The 17328-nt window shown below is 44.2% G+C and overlaps 1 protein-coding gene across 1 annotated transcript in view; it reads right to left on the reverse strand.

Annotated features, from left to right (window-relative positions):
* Positions 1 to 17328, reverse strand: part of myzap (myocardial zonula adherens protein) — a 57309-nt gene that overhangs the window by 12335 nt on the left and 27646 nt on the right. The window contains exons 3-7 of the mRNA XM_080214365.1: positions 17044 to 17127; positions 15361 to 15507; positions 13493 to 13585; positions 8159 to 8272; positions 2785 to 2928 (exon numbers count right to left, since the gene is read on the reverse strand). Coding sequence (XP_080070491.1) covers positions 2785 to 2928; positions 8159 to 8272; positions 13493 to 13585; positions 15361 to 15507; positions 17044 to 17127 — 582 coding nt within the window. The remainder of the gene's footprint in view (positions 1 to 2784; positions 2929 to 8158; positions 8273 to 13492; positions 13586 to 15360; positions 15508 to 17043; positions 17128 to 17328) is intronic.

A 17328-nucleotide genomic window follows, 5' to 3' on the forward strand; every position in this document is an offset into this window, starting at 1 on the left:
TCCTGCTTCAATTGTACAGAACCTTGGTTAGATCACACCTGGAGTATTATGGATAGTTTTTGGTCCCCTTACCTTAGGGAGGGTCTTATTGCCGTAGAGGGAGTGCAACGAAGGTTCAGCAGACTTGTCGCTGGATAGCGGGAATGTCCTATGAAGAGAGATTGGGCAAACTAGGCTTGTATTCTCTGGAATTTCAAAGGATGAGAGGTGATCTCATTGAAACCTACAAAAAACTTGAGGAGATTGGCTGTGTGGATGCCGGCAAGATGTTTCCCTTGGGTTTGAGTCTAGAACCAAAGTGACACAATTTCAAAATAAGAGGGAAGCCACTTAGGATCAAGATGAGGAGAAATTTCTTTACACGGAGGGTTGTGAATTTTCAGAATTCTCTAATCCCAAAGGGCTATGAAAGCTCAGTCATCACGTATGGTTAAAGCAGAAATTGACAGAATCCTAAATACCAATGACATAAAAGGGATATGAAGATAGTGTGAGGAACAGGCATTGAAGTGGATGAACAGCCATAGTTGTACTGAATGGTGGGGAAGGCCTGACGGCCTAAATGGCCTACTGCGCCTGCTATCCTCCTAAGTTCCTGTCCAAGAGGAAGGAAACGCAATCAGTAAACAAAGTGCTTTCAGTTCATGCCTCTGACAATAGCATAAAAGCAAAGGTTTTTCAGTGCAGGTGGACTGAGTGCCTGAAACAGTCATTTCATAGAACCTACAGTACAGAAAGAGGCCACTTAGCCCATCGAGCCTGCACTGACAACAATCCCATCCAGACCCTATTCCCGTAACCCCACATATTTACTCTCCTAATCCCCCTGACACTAAGGAGCAATTTAGCATGGCCAATCTACCTAACTCGCACATCTTTGGAGTGTGGGAGGAAACTGGAGCACCTGGACGAAACCCACACAGACATGGGGAGAATGTGCAAACTCCACACAGTGACCCGAGGCTGGAATTGAACCCGGATCCCTGGGGCTGTGAGACAGCAATGCTAACCACTGTGCCGCCGTGTCGCATTTCTGCTCTATGCCAAGTTATTAATCACACAGATAAGTATTCTCAAGACACAGAGTTGGGTTTTACTGCAGGCTTCAGGATCCTGACATCAAGACCACATGATTACAATCAAATTACAATAATGATCACAATATGCGCCAGGAATGCAGATTTGGGCCTGGAATTTCAACTCACTCTAGCTGAGTGCAATTGCTGAACCTTTCATGTCTGAGTATATTTCTGAAGCTCTGTGACATGTTTACAGGTGTTTGATGTGAAATTATTGAACTCTTATCACTTCACCTTCATTATTTAGCCCCTCTTGCCCAGTCAGTAGTAAAATGACAGCCTGCAAGTTTCATTTCCAGTATTTAAAATAATCAGTACAGCGACTTCATGTAAAGTACAAAGTCCTGCCTCGTGGCTCCGACTAGAAGGTAAATATTAACCTAAGCCTTTCGCACGATCAGCGTGTCCTTACAATTTCAGCTTATGCCAGCCTCAAGGTTCATTGTGCTTTGAAAGTGGCTACATTGACGCTAATGTTAAATAACAATCATTCTGGGCAACAGTTAGAAGCAAAACACAACGTATGGCACTAACCTACATTTCAAAAGAAAGGTACCTCTGAGCGACTGGCATCATTGTTTAAAAAGATATCATCGGCCAGAATATTACTGCCCTGTCCACCATGAGAATAGGAGGGGGCAAGGGGCAGAACATGAAAGAGCCGTTGACTTTGGGTGGAATTTTACGGCTTTGGGATGAGCAAATCCATAAAATCCATAGAAATAGATTCCATGAGAATCCCCACAGTGCAGACAGAGGACATTCAGCCCATAAGTCTGCACTGAAAACAATCCCACCCAGGCCCTAATCCTGTAACTCAAAGTATTTACCCTGCTAATCCTCTTGATACAAAGGGGCAATTTCATATGGCCAATTAACCTAACCTGCACATCTCTGGACTGTGGGAGGAAACCAGAGCACGCGGAGGAAACCCATGCAGACACAGGTAGGATGTGCAAACTCCACACAGACAGTGACCCAAGGCCAGAATCAAACCTGGGTCCGTGAGGCTGTGAGGCAGCAGTGCTAACCACTGTACCACCGTGTCTCCCCATCATCTTTTTCTGCGGACTGCAGTGGTTCAACATCACCTTCTCAGGGGCAATTAGGATTGGGCAATGAATGCTAGCCTATATAGTGGCGCCCACATCTTATCAATAAATTTTCAAGAATTGTTCTTTAAACTGCCCTAATCTACGGAGAAAGTCAGATCTGATAATCGCCTGTTACGTACTGAAATTGCCTCTTTTAGTGTATTTCCACATACAATTATGTTAATTCCATCACACCATTAATGACGATTTGCTGCACTATCTGGTATTGATGTGAAAGAAAGTTTTTGGGTGTGCTGATAGACAAGAAAACATTCGGGTCAAAAGCTTAACTCACTAACTTACGGGGTTGCTGTGGGTGCCAGAAACAATGAAGCGAATGAACAGATATATCAGAGGAATGTGTGATCCAGAGGGATCACACTACCAGGGGGGCATATAGGGAAAGACTGGCAATTTTCCATGAGGCATGTGCGATATTTAATACCAATTTCCCAATATTGTACATGATTTTTCACCATTTAACTCAATGGAGTATCGAATACAATATTCGTTATTTCAGTAACAAGGTGGGTCTTGTATCTATTGTTAGGACTACTGGCTTGTTTAAAACGTCACCCCACATGTAAGTGATACCTCAGAGCTTTGATTACCTTCAGCTTCAGGATCTGATTTTCAGCTTGTGCCTTCTCAATCTGCTGGTCCTTCTCTTTCACTTGCTCCAGTGACTGGCGGTACGTCTTTCGGAGCTCTTCCATTTCCTCCCGCCTCTTGTTGGCATCTACTAAGAGAGAATTCTGACAAAAAAACAACGCACCCAGTCACACATCCTGTTCTGCTGTGTACTTTGGAAGCGCAAGTGTTTTGACAGTTATTCAAAAATACCGATTACAGGGACGCACAGTTTGTTTCTTCATCGCTAACTTACATATTCTAATGAAGCTCTGATAGTGCGGTTGTGTGAGGATGATCCATTACTCTTGGGCACTGGACCATGGGACAGCTGTACCGTCAGTATCCCAAAGCACACAGATTCCCGTTGAATTAGAAGCTGGTACTTGGAGTATAAGTCATAGAGTCATACAATGCAGAAAAGGCTCTTTGGCCCATCAAGTCTGCACTAACAATGTCTACCACTAAAGGTGTGCTAATCACATTTTCCTGCACTTGTCCTATATCCTTGAATCTTATGATATTTCAAGTGCTTTTCCAAATCTTTTTTAAAGGTTTCGGCCTCCACTACCTTCCCCGGCAACGCTTTCCAAAATCCCACTGCCCTCTGACTGAAAAAGATCTTTTCTCAAACCCTCTCTGAATCTCCTGTCCCTTTACCTGAAACTATGCACCCTCATGATTGGCTGCTCAAACAAGGGGAACACAACCCACCTTGTCATAATCTTACACATCTCAATCATGCCCTCCCCCCTTAACCTTCTAAAAGAAACAATCCAAGCCTATCTAGTCTCTCCTGAAACTAAAATGCTCCATTCCAGTCAATATCATGGTGACTTTCTCTGTACCCTTCCCCCCAGCCCCGGTGCAATCACATCCTTGATAATAGCACTAGAATAATGGATGCAGGAATCTTTTTAAGATCTCTCAGTCTAGCAGACTATTCTTGGTGCAGTAAAAGCATCATTACAACCCTATCATGCAGCAGACTGGGATGGCACCTAAGTGTTTGATAAATTCAGGGAACCCTAATAAAACCTGAAGTTGTAAGTTTCTACTCACAAACGCTGTGATATTGTGCGAGGATGAACATCTCATAGAATCATAGAATCCCTACCGTACAGAAGGAGGCCATTCGGCCCATCAAGCCTACACCGACAACAATCCTACAGAGGCCCTATCACTGTAAGTCCATATCCCCCTGACACTAAGAGACAATTTCTGTTTTTAGAATTGCCAATCCACCTAACCCATACATCTTTGGACTGTGGGAGGAAAGGCAGTGGGAATACCCAGTGGAACCCACGCAGACACGGGGAGAATTTGCAAATTCCACAGTGACCCAAGGCTAGATTTGAACCCGGGTTCCTGGCGCTGCGAAGCAGCAGTGCTAATCACTGTGCCACCGTGCCACCCTGATTCTGTTCTTCCAGGGTATCAAAACTGTCAAACTTGCATGTCCCTCGAACTTTTCCTTACTATTAAATATCTACACTTCTCCAAAAAAAAAGGTTGTTCTCATTGTGGGATGTGAACTTTTAACTGTGGCCCGTGTGTCTCTGCTGGCTTTCTGCAATGGTGTAAAACAGCCAAGATCAAACAATTCTGTCAGTTTCATCTCTGACAACATTTATTGCCACTGGGAAACAAGGAGAGATGTAAAAAGGCTGCCAGTTCTCCATTTTCCTTCTTCTTTATTCTTTTGTGGGATCTGGGTGTTGCTGGCAAGGCCAGCATCCCTCATTCCCCTGACACCAAGCAGCTTGTCAGGCCATTTCAGAGGGCAGTTAAGAGTCACAGGTAGGTCAGACCAGATAAGGATAGCAGATTTCCTTCCCTCAGTCATGTTAATGAAAATTGATGATAGTTTCATGGTCGTCATTATTAAGACTGGCTTAATTTTCTACATTTATTTATTTAACTGATTTTAAATTTAACCAGCTGGTGAGTGGGGGGGGGGTGGTGGAATCACCTTAATGCTTGTGGGAGGGGAGGGTCCTCTGCGTCTGTGGGGGTGATCGGGACGCCCTGATCTCCGTGGAGCCAGCCATGTGGTTCTATCCGGCCCCACCCCACCAGACTGACGGGATAAACCACCGCATTTTCTTTTTGTCAGAGTGGCTGAAGATCTGGTCCGAAAGATCAGCTGTGCACCTGGGGAGATACACGCCAGTTTTCAGTCGGGGCCCATCACCCTGACAAATTATTGGAAAATCCCACCCAGTGAGTTGGCATAAATGGGTTTTATTCTGATTGGTAGGATGGGAAGTTTGGAATGCCATAGGGATCAGTGGTGGGGTTTCAACTCTTTGCAATATATAGAAATGACTTGGATGAAGAATATTATCTAAATGTTGAAATTGCAGAGCTTAGAGGTACAGAGGGATCTGAGTATCCGAGTGCATGAATCACAAAAAACTAGAATATAGCTACAGCAAGTACTTAGGAAAGATACTGGAATGTTATTGTTTATGTGATTGGAATTGATTACAAAAGTAGGGAGGTGTTTCAGTTGTAGGGCATTGGTGAGATTACATCTGGCGTATTGTGTATTGAATAGGTCTGATTAAGGGAAGATGTAAATGCATCAGAAGCAGTCAAGAAGGTCTACTAGGCCGATACCAGGAATGGGCAGGTTGCCTTATGGGTGGCACAGTGGTTAGCACAGCTGCCTCACAGCGCCAGAGACCTGGGTTCAGTTGCCACCTTGGGTCACTGTCTGTGTGGAGTCTGCTCGTCCTCTCTGTGTCTGCATGGGTTTCCTCCGGATATTTTAGTTTCCTCCCACAGTCCAAAGAAATATGCTGGTTAGGGGCATTAGTCATGCAAAATTCACCCTCAGTGAACCCGAACAGATGCTGGAGTGTGGCGACTTGGGGATTTTCACAGTAACCTCAGTGCAGTGTTAACGTAAGTCTACTATGTACAATTCTGGTCACCCTATTATAGATAAGATATTATTAAACTAGAAAGAGTGCAGAAAAGATTTACTAGGATGCTACCGGGACTTAATGGTTTGAGTTATAAAGCGAGGCGGATAGACTGGGACCTTTCTCCCCTGGAGCATAGGAGGCTTAAGAGTGATCATATAGAGGTCTATAAAATAATGAGGCGCATAGACAACATCTTTTCTCAAAGGTAAAGGTATCTAAAGCTAGAAGGAATAGGTTTAAAGGTAAGAGGAGAGAGATACAAAAGGGTCCAGAGGGACAATTATTTCACGCAGAGGTTGGTGAGTGTCTGGAACAAGTTGCCAGAGGCAGTAGTAGAGGTGGTTATAATTTTAAAAAGCATTTAGACAGTTACATGGGTAAGATGAGTATAGAGGGATATGGGCCAAATGCGGACAATTGGGACTAGCTTTGGGGTTTTAAAAAAAAAGGGCGGCATGGACAAGTTGGGCTGAATGGCCTGTTTCCATCCTGTAAACCTCTATGACTAATAAGTAAAAGAAAGATTGGAGAGGTTAGGTTTGTATCCACTGATGTTTAGAAAAGAGCAAGAGGTGACTTGATTGAAAACTTTAAGATCCGGAGGGGTGTTTGCAGAATTAAGGGGTCACTCATTTAAGACAGAGGCGAGGAGAATTAAATAAGACAGCAGGCGACGGTGCAGAGGGACCTCGGGGTCCTTGTGCATGAGTCGCAAAAACCCAGCTTGCAGGTGCAGCAGGTGGTCAGGAAGGCAAATGGGATGCTGGCCTTCATAGCGAAGGGGATTGAATATAAAAGTAGGGAGGTCTTGCTGCAGCTGTATAGGGCATTGGTGAGGCCGCAACTGGAGTACTGTGTGCATTTTTGGGCGCCGCACCTGCGCAAAGATATTTTGGCCTTGGAGGGAGTGCAGAGGAGGTTTAAGAACATAAGAACATAAGAAATAGGAGCAGGAGTAGGCCATCTGGCCCTTCGAGCCTGCCCCGCCATTCAATAAGATCATGGCTGATCTGTCGTGGCTCAGTTCCACTTTCCCGCCCTCTCCCCATAACCCTTAATCCCCTCTCTTATCAAAAACCCATCAACCCGCTTCTTAAAAATATTTAGCGAGGCAGCCTCCACCACTTCAACGGGCAGAGAATTCCAGAGATTCACCACCCTTTGAGTGAAGAAGTTCCTCCTCAACTCCGTTCTGAACCGCCCCCCCTTTATCTTGAGGCTGTGCCCCCTAGTCCTACTGTCTTTTTTGAGCGGGAAGAGTCTTTCCACCTCTATCCTATCCATCCCATTCATCATCTTATACGTCTCAATGAGATCTCCCCTCATTCTTCTAAACTCTAACGAGTACAAGCCTAGTTTATTCAGCCTCTCCTCATAGCTCAACCCCCTCAACTCCGGTATCAGCCTAGTAAACCTCCTCTGCACTCCCTCCAAGGCCAAAATATCCTTGCGCAGGTGTGGCGCCCAAAACTGCACACAGTACTCCAGCTGCAGCCTCACCAATGCCCTATACAGCTGCAGCAAGACCTCCCTACTTTTATATTCAATCCCCCTCGCTATGAAGGCCAGCATCCCATTCGCCTTCCTGACCACCTGCTGCACCTGCACCTGTTTACTAGGCTGATACCGGAGTTGAGGGGGTTGAGCTATGAGGAGAGGCTGAATAAACTGGGCTTGTACTCGTTAGAGTTTAGAAGAATGAGGGGAGATCTCATTGAGACGTATAAGATGATGAATGGGATGGATAGGATAGAGGTGGAGAGACTCTTCCCACTGAAAAAAGACAATAGGACTAGGGGGCACAGCCTCAAGATAAAGGGGGGGCGGTTTAGAACGGAGTTGAGGAGGAACTTCTTCACTCAAAGGGTGGTGAATCTCTGGAATTCTCTGCCCGTTGAAGTGGTGGAGGCTGCCTCGCTAAATATTTTTAAGACGCGGGTTGATGGGTTTTTGATAGGAGAGGGGATTAAGGGTTATGGGGAGAGGGCGGGAAAGTGGAACTGAGCAGCGACAGATCAGCCATGATCTTATTGAATGGCGGGGCAGGCTCGAAGGGCTGGATGGCCTACTCCTGCTCCTATTTCTTATGTTCTTATGTTCTTATGAATTATTTTCTGAGGGTGGCATATCCCTGGAAAGCTCTTTAAAAGGCAGTGGAAGCAGAGTCTTTGAAGATTTTTAAGGCAGAGTTAGATAGATTCTCGATCAACATGGGGGTGAAGGGTTATCGGGTGTAGGCAGGAATGTAGAATTGAAGTTACAATCAAATCAGCCATGATCGTATTGAATGGCGTAGCAGCCTTGAGGGGCTGAGTGGCCTACTCCTGCTCCTAAATAAATGTGTTCATATACAGGATATCTATTATCCCACATCTAAAAACAGAGGCGCAATGCTGTTGAGACAAGGGATTAATTTCTTTACCTGCATGTCGATGGTCAGAGCTGTCAGGGATTTGTTCATTTGGCTGTACTGCTTGAGGGTTGAAGAATTATTCCTCACCTCTTTCTGCAGGGCCTCCTGCCGTGCCTCCGAGATCTGAAACAGAACAAAGGAGAGTTACGCTCCATCAAGCTCTGGTAGCACCAAAACACTTCTGCAGCTGAACGTCTGCACATTCCATTTGTGAAAATATTTTATCAAATCAGTTTGAAATCCCAAGTTACTTGGAGGCGGGGGGGGAGGGGCAAGCAAAACTGTTACAGAAATTGGATCGATTTTGGTTATGTAGAGAAAGTAAAAAGATACACTCTGGAGACAGCAGGGAGCAGTACAGCATTCAATCAGATCAAGCCTGATTCATATATATCTCAGTGATATCTACCTGCTGTCTTTCCACATCCCTTGATACCCTTACTGAAGGACCCGTGTATGCGTGGCCCTGTTTGTTTCAGTCTGTGCAAAGACTTCATTTTAAGATATTTCTGCCGATGCACAATTACATTTAAATACTCGACTGTCGGGGTCAACTAACTCTGCTAAGCTGAACATTTGTAACTAGCTTGATTACATGTGGAATCGGAAGGCATGATGGGTGAGCTAAACATTGACTGCATTTCTGAAAGGTACACAATGTAGGCAAGCAACAGTTTCCCATACAGCAGGATTGTTTTCTAGGTGGAAACAGCATGTGAAGGACAATTCCAATAACGAGATAAGGATTGAGATAATATTTTGGTTTCAGAGTGTGTGTTCAGTTCAGTTCTAGGGTCTGGCCGAGGATCCAGTCTCCAAGTTCACTTTTCTTTGCTTCTGTCATATTAATTCTTTAAGTGCTTTTCAGTAAAAGAAGACCATTTAAAACTCATCCCAGTGCTGTTCTTTCATCCCTTCAAACAAGTGAATGGACCCAACACTTTTTTTTACACTTTATTCCGATCCAATCAAGTCAAATTAAATCCAATTCAGCGTCCCAACAAGTTGGGACATTCCCGATCCAAGCTGACAAGACAGGGCTCTCACCTCCTGTCATGGGCTTGATCTACATGATCCAAGCTGATTGGAGTAGGTGTAGCCCTTCCTCCAAGGCTTGATCTCATTTGCATCTTAGCCAAAAGACTGAGATGCCACTTCTAAAAATTGCTTCAAAAGAAGCTGAAAATGTAACCTAATGACTTCAACCAAGTGCAGCATGTCGATACCACACTTGATCTTAGCCAAAAGGCCGAGAAATGACCCAACACTTACATAACAAAAATCTATTGCTATCCATTTTGCAAGTTCAAATTGTTCTCACATCCACAGCTCTACGAGGATAAAGAACTCCAGCTTTCTACTAATGCTTGTGGCTGGGGTGAGGAGGTGGGTGTTTATTCATTCATAGGATATGGGCTTTGATGGCAAGGCCAGCATTTATTGCCCATCCCTGACTGCCCGTGGGAAAGTGATGGTGTACCATCTTTCTGAATTGTTGCAGTCCATGTGGTGCAGGTGCAGTACTGTTAGGGAGTTCCAGGTGACATAATTCCAAGCCAGAATGGTCTGTGATGGAGGCAAATTTGGAATTGATGATACTCCCAAGCACCTACTGCCCTTATCCTCAGATAGTTCTGGGCTTGGAGGCCTAGAGAGGTGACAGGGAATTCTGTCAAGGAATCATTTGACAAAGTGCTTCCTGATTCCCCTCCTAAATGACCTTGCTCTAATTTAAGATTGTATTGCCTCATGGGCACGGTGGCACAGTGGTTACTACTGCTGCCTCACAGCTCCAGGGAGCTGGGTTCAATTCTGGCCTTGGATGTCTGTCTTTGCGGAGTTTGCCCATACTCGCCCTGCATGTGCGGGTTTTATCGGGGTGCTCTGTTTTTCTCCCACAGTCCAGTGATGTGCAGGTTAGGTGGATTGGCCATGCTAAATTGCCCCTTAGTGTCCAAAGATGTGTAGGTTAGATGAATTAGCCCTGGGAAATGTGTGGCATTAAGGGGGTAGGACGGGGGAAAGGACCTGGGTAAGTTACTCTGTCGGAGAGTCAGTGCAGATTTGATGGGTCGAATTGCCTCTTCTGCTCTGGATTGGGATTGTGTGGGGATTCTATCATAATGAGTTAGTAGTAACTCAGCACCATTACTGTGTGTTTTATTCCAATTTGCTACTCGACTGGCCAATAGTTACAATGCACCAGATTTCCAGAATAGTGGGATTATTGGATGAATCGGGTGACAATCTACTCCAAGAGTGAGGATCAGTGCTCACGTGATTGAGATTCTGGATCTACATCATTGCTGACTAATCACCCTGGTGAACAAGACCCTGGGCTGGGAACTCAACATACCCCATGTATGTAAACCTACACTAAAAATCCAGGAGGAAAATCAGTGAAAATAAAAAATGTCCAAAAAGCAACAGAGAAGCCAGTCAAATCCAATAGATGGCACTCATTTCCCATGAAGCTGAGCACCATTGCTAGCTGCAGTGCAGTCATGTGGTTCACTAATACAGTCAGCAATTGTATTAATGAAATGCTTCAAAGCTGAGGTGTCTATCACTCCTTCCCGCATGCTTTATTTTTGGCTGCTGATGCAAATCCAAATTAACAATCAACATTACAGCCCATCTGTCTCTGTAATTTTCAGCCAGGTGTGATGGTGGGATGTCCCACCTGGGAGAATGTCGGCACTCCATTGACTCCACCCACCAGACTGGCACCCAGTTAAAAGCCCTCGAGGTTATAGACAGCCATCACTTACTCTGTGATTAGAAACTGGCTGCGGAAGCCAATGTAAATGGAATCAACTTCAATACCACAATTTTAAGCAATTACCGTAAATCATCAATTACAAATCCTCTCCCGCATCTTTAAAGAAAATTTTTTTTACTCCATCCTTAAACTTACAAAGCCAGTGTTCAGAGTGGACCGGGCAAATCTGAATCCACTCCTTACTTGCTCCAAAATCCAAATTCAAAACCCAAGTGAATCCAATTCAAGGTCCCCACAAGAAAGACAAACAAGTTCCAAGCTGATGAGATAAGGCATTGCATTCCATCTTTGGGCTTGGTCTGACACTTGATATTAGCGAAACATCAAAGGTTATGTGGAGAAAGCAGGATTAGGCTACTGAATTGGACGATCAGCCATGATCATGGTGAATGGCGGAGCAGGCTTGAAGGGCCAAATGGCCTCCTCCTGCTCTTACCTTCTATGTTTACATGTTTCTATGTTTAAAAGGGCCGAGAAGGTGGGGGAGATGTCACACTTAACCATTAGATTATCAAATACAATTCTATCACAACCATTAACAACGGAATAGACGGGGTGTGATCTTATGAGGCTTTAAGCAAACACTCATTGTATTACCAGAGCATCATGCTCATCTGACTATATTTTCCAAACATAAACCTCAACTGGAGAAATTAAAAATTCTGAATACAAAAAAAATTAACTGAAAGAAAGAAAACTCGACCTGGATTTTTCTGGAATGGGAATTAAATCAATGAGGCACATTCTGATTTTGAACAATAGAATGAAATGGCGCATGGCAAGTTGGAACTGGTTTGACATCTCTCCAGATTTTTAGTTCCTTGAGATCAGGTGAGCTGTAGATTTGTGCATTCCACACTGTCTCACAGTTAATGATCAACCCCAGTGTTTTCCTTGTAAGTTGTATAATGCTTTTCGTGACATCAGCAGGTTTAAAGATACTCTAAGATATGACCTAATGTACATTAATGGTCGTAACAAATTCACTAGCTGCAAGTTGTGACTGTCATGCAGAGTCTGCACATTCTCCCCGTGTCTGTGTGGGTTTCCTCCGGCTGCGAATAGAATGCTGGTCTTTATAGCAAGGGGGATAGAATATAAAAGCAGGGAGGTTTTGCTGCAACTGTACAGGGTACTGGTGAGGCCGTAGCTGGAGTACTGTGTGCAGTTTTGGTCGCCGCACTTGCAGAAGGATGTATTGGCTTTGGAGGGAGTGCAGAGGAGGTTCACTCGGCTGATACCGGAGATGAGGGGGTTGGCCTATGAAGAGAGACTGAATAGACTGGGTCTGTACTCATTGGAGTTTAGAAGGCTGAGGGGGGATCGTATAAGATAATGAAGGGGATAGATAGGATAGAGGTAGAGGTAGAGAGGTAGAGAGATTCTTCCCACTTAGAAAGGATAGCAGGACTAGAGGGCACAGCCTCAAGATAAGTGGGGGGCAGTTTAGATCAGAGTTGAGGAGGATCTTCTTCACTCAAAGGGTGGTTAATCTCTGGAATTCTCTGCCCATTGAAGTGGTGGAGGCTACCTCGCTAAATATATTTAAGTCATGGGTAGATATGTTTCTGAAAGACAAGGGAATTAAGGGTTATGGGGAGAAAGTGGGAAAGTGGAACTGATCCACTTTAGATTCAGCCATGATCTTATTGAATGGCGGGGCAGGCTCGAAGGGCTAGATGGCCTACTCCTGCTCCTATTTCTTGTGTTCTTATGCTCCGGTTTCCTCCCACAGTCCAAAGATGTGTGGGTTAGGTGGATTGGCCATGCTAAATTGACCCTTAGTGACAGGGAGACGAGCGAAGTAAATACATGGGGTTATGGGGACAGGGTCTGGGTGTGATTGTTGTCAGTGCAGACTCGATGGGCTGAATTACCTCCTTCCACACTGTAGGATTCTATGGTTCTATGAAGTTCCAGATGAATGAAGTCAAACTGCAAACGTTTTTTACCTGCAGCAGTTTGACAAGCATTCCTTTCTTGTACTCATTCAATAAGAACACATTTTCTTCAGTATAACACTTTTGGGGCGGGGGGGTGGGTGCGGAGACCTCACACTTAACCATTAGGTTATCAAATACAATTCTATCACAACCATTAATAATGGAATAGATGGGGTGTGATCTTATGAGGCTTTAAATGAGCACTCATTGTATTATCAGAGCGTTATGCTCATCTGACTATATTTTCCAAACATAAACCTCAACTGGAGAAATTAAAAATTCTGAATACAAAAAAAATTAACTGAAAGAAAGAAAACTCGACCTGGATTTTTCTGGAATGGGAATTAAATCAATGTGGTACATTCTGATTTTGAACAATAGAATGAAATGGCGCATGGCAAGTTGGAACTGGTTTGACATCTCTCCAGATTTTTAGTTCCTTGAGATCAGGTGAGCTGTAGATTTGTGCATTCCACACTGTCTCACAGTTAATGATCAACCCCAGTGTTTTCCCTGTAAGTTATATAATGTTCTTCGTGACACCAGCAGGTTTGCAGATAGTAGGCAATGGTAAAATGATCGTAGTAAAATAATCCACTGACAGGTGACACAACCTACCTTCATTTCATTTTTGAGCTCTTGTATTTTCTCCTTCATCCCACTAAACTCCCCAAACATTTGTTGCCGGACTTTCTCCAGTGAATGTCTCACCTGAATATAGAGCAATCAAAGGATACGTCAAACTGTGACAGAATTCCACCTCAGCTCTCCAAGTCAATCAACCATTCTTCACAATAACAGCTTTACCTTCATGATTTTTCCAAATAAAGCCTAGGTGTGATTCTGAGCTCACAGAGTGCCTCAGTCAGGGAATCAGTGTTTCAGTGTTCTGGCTGTCTCTCCAGCTGCACACTCTGAGCAGAATGCCCTGTCGGGATTATGCTATATATCCCGTATTAACTGATGGATGTCTTCACACTGATTCACAAGAGCACATTAAAATGATATTTGGGTGGCACGGTGATACAGTGGTTAGCACTGCTGCCTCTCAGCGCCAGGAACCCAGGTTCGATTCCTGGCTTGGGTCACTGTCAATGCAGAGTTTGCTCATTCTCCCCTTGTCTGCGTGGATTTCCTCTGGGTGTTCCAGTTTCCTCCCACAGTCCAAAGATGTGAAGGTTAGGTGGATTAACCATGCTAAATTGTCCCAAAATATGTAGGTTAGATGGGATTAGCGGGGTAGATGTGTGAGATTACAGGGATAGAGTGGGGGACAGGGCCTGGTTAAGATATTCTGTCAGGGAGTCAGTGCAGATTCTATGGGCCAAATGGTCTCTTTTATAGTTTAGGGATTCAATGACTTTATAACCCACACTTCCAAGTCCATTGCACCTATAGAAAACCTCTCCTTGAGACACAGATACTACCCAGTTAAGGAAACCCAGTGGGGAAGTGTTATTAAACCAACTGCAATAACCAACACATCTCCTGGAGTTAGACCAACATTGCTGAGAACAAACTAAATGAACATCCATCTCATTGCTGTGGGCAAAATAATTTTGATGTTCACCAACAATAGTGGCTGCACTTCAAAAGCATTTCATTAAACATAAAAGTCTTTTTGACAATTTGAGAAATACATGCTCTTTCTTCTGTACAGATTACTACGTAGGACATAACAGGGTTTCTTTCCGATGAACCTAGCTTTCAACATTTCCGTCCACATTTCAGCCTGTCGCTGAAGAAGGAAATAACTTTTATTTCATTAGCGCAAGGCCAGGTTTTAACGCCAATGAAGTGTTTTAGTGACTGTTGGGATGCAGGAAATAAAGCAACCAATTTTCCACAGCAAGCTCTCACGGACAGCAGTGAGGCGGTGCATCAGGCCAAGTGTTTAACAGTTATTGTCCATTTCATAGAACTTTCCCTTTTAAACACATCTCCTCCTCCACACACTGGCACACTTCAGCCGGGACTCTGACCACAAACCCGTGTCACGTTGACATTGAGCAACTGCCAGTGAGGTAACATTCGTTTGCCCTCCCCGAGCTGAACTGAACTCTTGAGTTCAAGGTGTGGCCACAAACCGATTGACCTGACTTGGTGATGGAGCAATTGGAACATTTGAAGAATCCAAACCTCAGGACAGCGCTAAGGTAAGCACAATCTCAGCTGGCTCCCTTTCCTAGGTTTCAACAAACCCTGAACAAAGAACAGCACAATAACAGGCCCTTCAGCCCTCCAAGCCTCATGATTCCTGCCTAAACTAAACCTACGTGGTCCATATCCTTCCATTCCCATCCTATTCGTGTATTCATCTATATTCCCCTTAAATGCCGCTATCATACCTACTCCCACCACCTCCCTGGTCAGCGCCTTCCACACGTTCACCACCCTCTGTGTAAAAAATACGCCTCGCACACCTCCTCTAAGGAGGTGCCCATCAACCAAGCAAATGGAATGGTGTAAAACATTAACCATCTCACCTCCTTAATGTAGTTCATTTCCTCTTTAAGCTGGTTAACTGACCACTCGTACACAACCACCTCTGCCTTATTGGCGTCAGCTCTCTGTACCACTCCGTACACACGGCTGTCAGGAGAGGTCTCTGGACCCAAGCCATTGGAAAGATGCTGCAAAGCAAATAAAGATGTATCGTTTTGTTGTTCCACCATTTATGGTCACGTTGAAAAAGATTTATTCTGTGCGCAATAATAATATAAACTCATTATTTCAAAATATGTTGATTTCCCTACCCAAAAGAAATGCCCCCTGTGTGTTATCCCTGCTTGGCTACCTTTTGATTTGATTTGAGTTATTATTGTCACACGCATTGGGATACAGTGAAAAGTGTCATTTTTTGTGCGCTATACAGACAAAACATAGAGTACGTAGGGGAGAAGGAAAGGAAAGAGTGCAGAATATAGTGTTATAGCTTGGTTGTAGAGAAAGATCAGTTTAAAATGGGTCAAGTCCATTCAAGAGTTCGAAGGCAGCAGGGAAGAAGCTGCTCTTGAATCGGTTGGTACGTGATCTCAGAATTTTGTATCCTTTTCCTGATGGAAGAAGGTGGAAGAGAGAATGACTGGGGTCCTTGATTGTGCTGGCTGCTTTTCCAGGACAGCGAGAAGTGTAAACAGAATCAATGGATGGAAGGCTAAAAAGGGCACCTGAAACTGAGAGGGCTCCAAGAGCAAAGGAATAATAGTGGTGAAACAGACAGGACACCTCAATAATTAAATAGTGCACTTTCACAAGAAATGACTAAAGCTCCTTCAAGTGCTCCTTAGAGGAGATGAGAGAGGTATGTTTTCTTACACAGAGGGTAGTGAATGTCTGGAAGGCGCTGACCAGGGAGGTGGTGGGAGCAGTTACGATAGCAGCAATTAAGGGGAATATAGTGGAATACATGAATAGGATGGGAATGGAAGGATATGGACCCTGTAGATGCATACAGTTTTAGTTTAGGCAGGTATCATAAGGCATGGGGGGGCTGAAGGGCCTGTTATTGTGCTGTACTGTTCTTTGTTCTCTGCAGCAAAAGCCAAGGATCAGAGCACAGCTGGCACGACAGTGAGAGCACGAGCCACTTCACAGTCGGTGACGGATGGAAAGTTAATTTTGCCGAAAGCCAGTGGTCAGTGTGCAGGACGAGATTTCAAAATGACCTACAAGTGAGAGAGGAGAAGTTGGAGAGTTACAGAACGCTCACTGAGTGCTGGACAGAGCAGAGTAGACAGGAGGGCCTGCCGACATTATTTTGTAAGAAGTCTCACAACACCAGGTTAAAGTCTAACCAGTTTATTTGATAGTAAACCCACAAGCTTTCGGGGTTTGCCCCTTTGTCAGGTGAGTGGAGAGTTCTGGTCTCAAACTGAGCATGTAAAAGGCACACACAGTTTACAGAATTCTGATTAGAATGCAGGTCTTTATAGTTACCCTGCCATTCAAGTCTTCTATATGCTCTGTTTGACACCAGAACTCTCCACTTACCTGACAAAGGAGCAAACCCTGAAAGCTTGTGGGTTTACTATCAAATAAACTGGTGGGACTTTAACCTGATATTTTGAGACTTCTTACTGTGTTTACCCCAGTCTAACGCCAGCATCTGCACATCATGACATTATTTTGAACAGGCGTGTACATTTTTATTTACAATAATCACTAACCGGTGGAGATGATTCTGTGCCTTTGCGGTCAGGATGGATGAATCCATTACGTTTCCAAATGTTTCCTGTGTTTGATTTCTCCTCCTAGAGCAAGAAAGCAGTTTGATTGGGATGTTGCAGAATTGGAAAATACATGGTTAACTCTAAATAACATTTATCCTTTTCTCCATTTAAAGCAGGCAGGAGATGATTCCCAATGTCAAATATTAAAAAAAAAGTAGAGTGAGACCATCAAATAATTACACTACAAAACAAAATACAGTGGTGCTGGTGTCATGGCAGTGC

The sequence above is a fragment of the Carcharhinus amblyrhynchos genome, chromosome 28, assembly GCF_965287045.1.
Source record: "Carcharhinus amblyrhynchos chromosome 28, sCarAmb.v2.hapA, whole genome shotgun sequence".
Taxonomy (NCBI): domain Eukaryota; kingdom Metazoa; phylum Chordata; class Chondrichthyes; order Carcharhiniformes; family Carcharhinidae; genus Carcharhinus; species Carcharhinus amblyrhynchos.